This window comes from Nannospalax galili, unplaced genomic scaffold (genome assembly GCF_000622305.1).
Source record: "Nannospalax galili isolate Female #2095 unplaced genomic scaffold, S.galili_v1.0 scaffold103, whole genome shotgun sequence".
Lineage (NCBI taxonomy): Eukaryota > Metazoa > Chordata > Mammalia > Rodentia > Spalacidae > Nannospalax > Nannospalax galili.
In genome coordinates, this window is record NW_008352136.1 from 2,465,749 (window position 1) to 2,473,671 (window position 7,923).

At 50.0% G+C, this 7,923-nt stretch overlaps 1 protein-coding gene across 1 annotated transcript in view; it reads left to right on the top strand.

The window, feature by feature from the left end:
* The first annotated feature begins 6,223 nt into the window (after positions 1-6,223).
* The window catches only part of Crybb2 (crystallin beta B2), a 9,220-nt gene continuing 7,520 nt past the window's right edge, over positions 6,224-7,923 (top strand). Inside the window, 1 exon segment of the mRNA XM_008849015.1 lies at positions 6,224-6,277. Within this exon segment, the coding sequence (XP_008847237.1) occupies positions 6,224-6,277 (54 nt within the window).

The following is a 7,923-nucleotide window of genomic DNA, read 5'->3' on the forward strand; positions in this document are numbered from 1 at the left end:
ATCTTCTGACCTCTGTGGGTATTGCACGACATGGGTGCACTTATATACATGCAGGTAATACACTCATACACATAAAATAAAACTAATAGATGCAATTAAAAAAAGAAGCTGGGGTGTAAGACAAAGCCTTTGGAGCCGATAAACCTGAGTTCCAAGTTCAAATCCTGACTTTACCACTTCTTGGCTGGGCGAATTTGGGGAAGGAAAGTCTGAGCCTCAGTTTGCATATCTGCATAAACAGGGAGAGGAACACTACAGGGCCCGACTCTCCCACTCTGACCTCTTCCTGAATAAGAACAAAGCAAACAACACAGGGGCCACAGACTTCATTTAGGATAGGGAAACTGAGGCCTGGAGAAGGGGAGGACTTGATCTTAATCCTCAGATTTTTATGGGTGACCTCACAGTCTAAAGATCCAGAGTATATACCTTGAAGTCAAAATGAAGTCGGGTTCCAGTCCTGCTTCCTGACTTGGAATTATGGGCATGTCATTCAGTCTCTTTGAACCTTCGCTTTCTCATTTGTTACAGGAGATACTAATCAATTACACCTTCCTTAAAGATGATTGAAAATTTAACTTAATGAGACCATAGGTCAAAGGCCCTCCAGGGAGCTGGGGATGGGTCAAGCAGAAACCTGACTCTACTGTTTACTGCTGTTCAACCTTGGGCAAGTTGCCTGATCTCTCTGAGCCTCAGCTTTTTCTTCTATGAAATGGGATGATCCATAAGTACAGTCACTTACCTGTGGGGTTGGGAGGATTAAAAGGGATCTGAGTGGAGAGTTCTTTACCCTTAAGCTCACACACTATGTAGAAGGTAAGAATTTTGTCCTCCTCTCCAAAGCCTAGCTCTCATAGTACCAGAAGATACTATGCCAGTTGCCAAGGGAGAAAACCAATCCTTAGTCCTCCCCACCTGTAAAGCCTATGAACCATGTTGGCCAGCCCAGCAAACTCTCTTGGGGTAGTAGTAGTACTGTTACTTGGGGGTAATCAGTAGCTGTCTAATTGGACTTAAGATTTGCTCAGTAGGAGGGAATTCATGCATGGTACTGTAAACATGGCCAAGTCCACATGTCTGAAGTACAAATAGGCTCTAGAGAATAACCTCCTTCTGCAACTTCTTAAACAAATGTAATTTCTCACTATAATATGTATCCTTGTATTTACAGACAAGTGTAGCTCTCACCACTCATCAAAGAAGCTTCTTTCTGCAACAGATGGAGACCATTACAAGTTCCACAGCTGGTTAAAATACAGAGAATAAGTATCTGTGAGGTGCCCAGGCCTATGTGACACACCCACAATGCAACCTTTACATATAGGGCTCAGGGAACATCACAGAAGAGGAATCTGGGTTCCTCCCCGCCCTTTCCTCCTCCTCTTCCTCCTCCTCCTCTTCCTCCTCTTCCTCCTCCTCCTCTTCCTCCTCTTCCTCCTCCTCCTCCTCTTCTTCCTCCCCATCATCCTCCTCCTCTTCATCCTCATCTTCTTCCTTCTCATCTTCTTCCTCCTCATCATCCTTGTCTTCCTCCTCCTCTTCTTCCTCCTCCTTTTCTTCCTCCTCCTCTTCCATCTCCTCCTCCTCTTCCTCCTCCAGTTCCTGCTTCTTCTCCTCCTTCTCTTGTTCCTCCTCCTTCTTGTCTTCCTTCTTCACTTTCCCTTCTTCCTCTTCCTCCTTTTCCTTGTTGTCTTCCACCTTCAACAATTTCTGTGTTACACCTGACTCCAGGAAGTCTTGCTCAAAGTTGAGATGTGGATGTTTTCTATAGTGAGACATGATGGCTTATCGCAGGAGGCAATCAGGAGTGTGAAAGACAGTGTGGGTGATAGGATCCTACAGGCCTGGGGGAAGAATGCAGTGTGAATTGCAGCTAGTGAAAATTACAGCTCTAATGATTCTAATGAAAGAAGACTTACAGGTCTTCTCTGTAGGTGATGTATCAATCTCACAGGTATATTGTTTCCCCCTCCTCTTCCTCCTCCTCCCCCTCCTCCCCCTCTTCTTTCTCCTCTTCTTCCTTCTCCCTCATCATCTACTGGGTCCAGTTAGCTCTGCTGCATGCATAGGGGTGTGGGCTATTCTCTGTACTGTGAGTGCCCTACTTGTTCCCTTTCTGTTGTGGTGATGAAACAGCCTCACCAAAAGCAACTTAGGGGAGGAGAGGCTTTCAGTTCACTCACACTTCCAGGTCACAGTCCACTGCTGAGGAAGGTGGGGCAGGAGCTTGGAGCAGAACCTGTGGAGGAGGATGCTGACTGGCTTGCTCTCTGGATCACTCAGCTACCTTTCTTATACAGCCTAGGCTTACTTGCTTAGGGACAGCACCACGCACAGTGGGCTGGCCCTTCTACATCTATTAGCAATGGAGAAAACACCCCACAGACATGCCCACAGGCTAATCTGAGGGAGGAAATTCCTCAGTTGAGGTTTCCTCTAACCGGGTGACACTAGCTGGTGTCTGGCTGACAATAAAAGCTAGCCAGGACAATGGGCAAACTCCCATGGGCACACCTGAAGAAAATGACTCCCCCTCCTCCAGCAGTCACCAAATTCTACATTTATAGTATCAGACATGAGTCCTCCTGTGGAACAGGCCTTGAATCCAATCGGAAAGCACTGGGTTACCCCTATAACAGCCATGCCACTATTGAACCCATGGGCACTTATTACCTGAGAGGTCGGTATTGAGCATGCGGGGCAATAGGCAAGTCCACTGATGACTTTTCTCATCCAGTGGACTGCGTGGCACCTCTGACACTATGAAAGCTGGCCAGGAAGAAGTTTCTGGGTCAGTTCCAGCTTGATCTCTCTGTGTCCTGCAACCAAAGTGTATTGTGTCTTCAGCAATAGAGTCTTACCATCTAGCCACAGTGGGCAACCAAGGGCAATGGTAATAGTGACAAATTTAAAGACAGACCTTCATGTATCCCAAGCTGGCCTCAGATTTGCTATGTAGCCAAGGATGACCTTGAACTTCTGATAGTCCTGTCTCTACCTCTGGAGTACTGGGATTACAGGCTTGCACCACCTGCTTATGCAGTGCTAGCGAGTGAAACTAGGGCTCTACGCAAGCACTCTACCAACTGAGCTACATCCCTGGACCCATCCACATGTAATTTTTGAGCAATGTTTTTGAGTCATGTTGATTCCCACAGCGGCTATCCCTTTTACACACCAAGTGTCTTTGCTTTAAAGCCACCTGGCTTATAGCAATAGGTATGTACCAGGCCTTGGGCTTTGAGGATGCCACACTAAGCAATCTGCAAAACTAGCATGTATGGTCTCACAATGCTTATGTATGGGCAGAAAATTCAAGAATAGAGTGTTGTGTGGGGACAAGTGAGAAACAGTGTGGACAGGGAGCCGAGACATGCATGCATGTGTGTGTGGTGTGCTGGGCATGCACAGAGTTTGTATATGCTAAGTGCTGTGTATCTGTGTACTTGTGTGGCTGTTAAGAGGATGGGAAAGAAGACAGGGAATGTGCTATTCAGGACCTGCTGTCCCAGCACCAGTACTGTTCCCTCTCTCGTGCTTAACTATGGATTCAGAGTGAATATGGGGCCTGGGCTGCAGGAAGACATGCACTCTAGAGGAACAAGAGTCTAGTGCGTTGATGGGCCAGGTAGAGATCTGAGAGCCTTCAACAATCAGGACTCAGGATTGTAAATACCCGACCTGAGGATAGAAGGTGTGACAGCAGGTGTGACATAGGTGTGACAGCAGGTGTGACAGGTGTGACAGGAGGTATGACAGAGGTGTGGGGCAGCAGGTGTGACAGCAGGTGTGACAGCAGGTGTGGACTAGCAGGCCGCCCTCAGGGAGTTCACTCTCCTCAGTCAGGCCCCTGTACACTTGGCCTTCCTCATCTCATGTTGCTTGAATTGTTGATCCAATTTCTGGCTGCTTTAAATGAAACACATGGGCTCCTGAGCATTCTCCTAAGCCCTGCTTTCCAACTTCTCATCCTAGAGGATGACTCAGACTAGGGCAGGAGGACCCCAACACTGACCCAGAACAGAACTGGCACCCAGTGAATGAATGGATGGAGGAACAGATAAATAGGTGTATGTATGGATGAATGAATGAATGGTGAGTTGATAGACAGTTGAATGTGTGGATGGATGGATGGGTAGATGGGGGATAGATAGGTAGGATGGATGGATGGATGGATGGTTGGATGGATGGATCGATGGATGGGGAATGGATGGGAGAACTGGTGGCTGGCTAGACAGATGGGTAGGTGAATAGTCAGATGGATAGCTAGGAGGATGGATAGGTTGGTAGTCAGATGGATGAATGGATGGGTGGGTAAGTGGATGGTGAGTGCATGGGTTGATGGTAGATGGGTGGGTGGGTGGGGGGGGGGATTGTTGTATGGGTATTTGGACAAGTGGATGGGTGAATGGGTGAATGGATGAAGGAATGCCCAAAGGCCCTCCTCTGCCTGTTTTCCCCAGGGCTGCTGAGAAGGCCTCTGTCTGCTGGGCCCCAGGGCCTGACAGCCACACCAGTGAACCTGGCATGGCCCCATCCTGGAAGCCAGAGGGCTGACACATGCAAAGTGGGCATCTCCTTGCCTGGCCGCCTGATACCCTGGCACAGCTGAATTTGAAAGCTAATGACATTATTGTGTGGGCATTTCCTGAGCTGGGCTTTGGTGTGGGCTTGGCCCGCATTCTCACCCTGTCTTTTGAGGGGATGCAGCTATCATCCATCTTGGCACCAGCCCTCCTGGGGAAGGTATAAATGCTGCCTCCCACTGCTGGGCTTCACGGCACTCTTGGGGGTTGGGAATCTGGTAAGAAGCCTCTGTTGCTTTCCTTGTCTTTTTCTGTTCTCTCATCTCTGTGGGAAAGCATGGGAGACCTGGGGCAGACTTTAGCACTCGGCCTCAGTTTTCCCCTCTGTTAAATAGGGAGAGGGACCATCAAAGTCCCTCTGCTGTGGGATCAGGGAACAGCATAGTTGAGTGGACTGGCACAGGGCCTAGTGACAGCAGCTGCCTGGGCAGGGCTCCTTATTAATATCAAACCGCTTCTCAGCACCCTTGTTCTGCCGTAACTATGAAGGAAGATGCCACCGAGTCTTTGTACCAGAGGTGGCCCCCCCTTGACCTTGTCTAGTTTACTGAGTCTGCTTCTTCATTCCCTGTCATTATGGCCCCCTTGGGCCAGCCTTGGGGAACACTGGTGGGTAGGACTCACCTCTAGCTGTCCTCAGCACGCAGTGGTCTGGCTATTATTAAAGCCCACTGGAAACAGCCCTGATCATGCTGCTGCCCCTTCCTGGGCACAGAGTGTGTTTCAGGGTTTTGCCAGGTGCACAAAGTTGTATGGACTCCTCGAAGTCGGTTCATAGACAGGATGCAGAGCCACATTGCCTTCCCGGTCTACACAGCAGGAAACAGGTGCAGAGAGAGGGTGGCATTGGAGGGGGTATTTGAGCTGCTGGATGGTAGCCAGCACTCGAAATGGCCCAGCTGAGCTCCGACACCTTTAGTCCAAGTACTCGATGACCTGGCTGTGTAAGGGAGGCTCAAAGAAGAGAGTCTCGAGTTTCATTGCTTTGGGAGGATGGCCAGTTGTGATCTGTGAGGTGGAGGCACGTTCCCTGAGGACCCCAGGGACACACAAGCTCGCTGGCCAGACCCTCCTCCATAGGAAATGCGATGCTGACCCACAGTTCCCAGGTGTCATAGCCTGGAGGGTCTGGCTTCTACCATCCTAGATGGCTCCTGGCCAACATGACTCCATGACAGGAGCGTAGTGGTGGGGGAGGAAGACCACAGCGGAGAGGGGAATTCTGGGTACTAGGGGCTGGAGGGGATTCTCTGGGAGCAGACTGGGGGTGTCTGGAGAGGGGCACAGGAATGTTTTCTGTTCTCACACTGAGACTGCATCATGGCCAGTCAAGGCCAGTGAGGGGGTTGTGTAGGCCCCGTGCTTTTATTTTCCTTGAGAAATACCTGTGCCAAGGTGGAGGTTGGGGTGGGACTAGGTCTGCTGACCTCCATGTGGCAACCCGTGAAAGTGAAGGTGAGGATGGAGGCTAGGAGGCTGGTTCTAGAACAATATGAAGCCAGCTGAAAGAGAAGAGGGCCCAGACCTGCACCAATGTGGCCCCGATGTCCTGTGGCAGCTCAGAGCTGAGGACCAGCAAGGTCTCCACGTGGTTTCCCATGTCTTTCAGGTTACCTCTTGCCAGAGAGTCCACCATGGCCTCAGACCACCAGACCCAGGCTGGTAAGCCCCATCCCCTCAACCCCAAGGTGCATACCCCACTCGGGGGGGGGGAAGCAATTGCCTCAGTTTCCCTCTGCACTTCTTCAGTCCACCCTCTGGGGTCAGCTGGGTAGATTCCCCTCCCCACTGGGCTTCTCAGCCTCAGTGTTAGAATTTGGCGAGTTAAGTCTCTCTGCTTTGTCGGCTGCTCCGCACCATGTTGCCCACAAGACTAGGGGCAGAGGCTCAAAGCCAGCTGGCGAGGATTCCCAGCCCCACGCCTGCTGTGTGGCCTTGGTCAGTTACTTGACTTTTCTGACCCTCAGCCTTATACAATGCAGAGGGTCAGCTTACATATACAAGTGTTGTGAAGAGGCACAGAAACCAGGCTCAGCCTCCGCCTGTCCCATCTGCTCATCTAGAAAGCTCCGCCAGTGAATTTTGACCTCAAAGAGTGAGAGGCACTATAAAGATCATCAAGTGGGATAAGAGGCCCCCCGAGAATTGGGGTACACAGCAAATAGTCATGTTAGCTCGGTGGTTAAAGGGGAACCTCTCTGAGGAGGTGACTGGGGTCAAGTGAGGGAGTAACCATGTGATAATTATGGTCAGGAAGCTGGGCATGGTGTGCATACCTTTAATCGGGAGGCAGAGGCAGGCAGATTTCTGTGAATTCTAGCCTAGCCTGGTGTACATAGTGAGCTCCAGGCCAGCCTGGGCTACATAAAATTGGGGCAGGGGTAGGTAAGACCAGGCAGCAGGAAGAGCATGTGCAGAGTCCCTGAAGTTGTCAATGAGCTGGTTAAGTCTGAACACTATTGAGGTGACTGGATGTGGAGCATCACTCCTCATTCTGTGACATCATGTAAGTATTATGAATCACATATGTAGTTTAAATCTTTCCAGTGGCCACATTGGAACACTTAAAAAGAAACAGGTATAATTAATTTTCACATTATGCTTTGTTAAAGTCAATATATCCAGAATGTAAGTATTTTTGTGTCTAATCAATATAAGAACTATTAGATCGATAATTCATGCCTGCCCTCATTGTCATCCAAATCTATTTCCTACATATAGCACACTGTCACCTGGACTAGTTTCGAGTGTCCATCAATGTGTAGCTAGTGGCTGCTGAACTGGGCAGTTCAAGTTTCTAGTACTAGACAATAGGGAAAAATGCAGATTCCATCACGATCTTTAACATCAACAGCAGCAGGATGTAGGACCCGAGGTTTCTGGAGCATGTGGTGAACCTTCCCTTCCATCTTGGCCACTCCCCAGGAATCCTTGTATCCCAGGCCAGGTAGCAGTCCTCTAGCCTCTAACTTGCATATTCTAGATTCTTCCCAGTAGCTCTGCCAACAAGCACCAACTCTTGGCCTGCAGAGTAGAACTGGGAAGCCATGTTGTTCCTGGGGTCTCACAGTACCAGGAGGCACTGGAGTCCATTTCTTGTCTCTTGCTCTGGCCTCTGGCCAGGTCAGTGACTGTAAAGAATGAACTAAGCCGGTGGGATCTGCCTCCCTTTATCCCACTAATCCCCAGCCTGGGAGCCAGGAGCATTTCCCAGCCAGTGCTGACCTTGTGCATTCTACAGCTGCCCACCCCCACCCCTGTCCTCCACTCCGGCCCTCCACCTCCACCCTGACCCCCCACCCTTGTCCCTCACCTCCACCCCGTCCCCTTATCC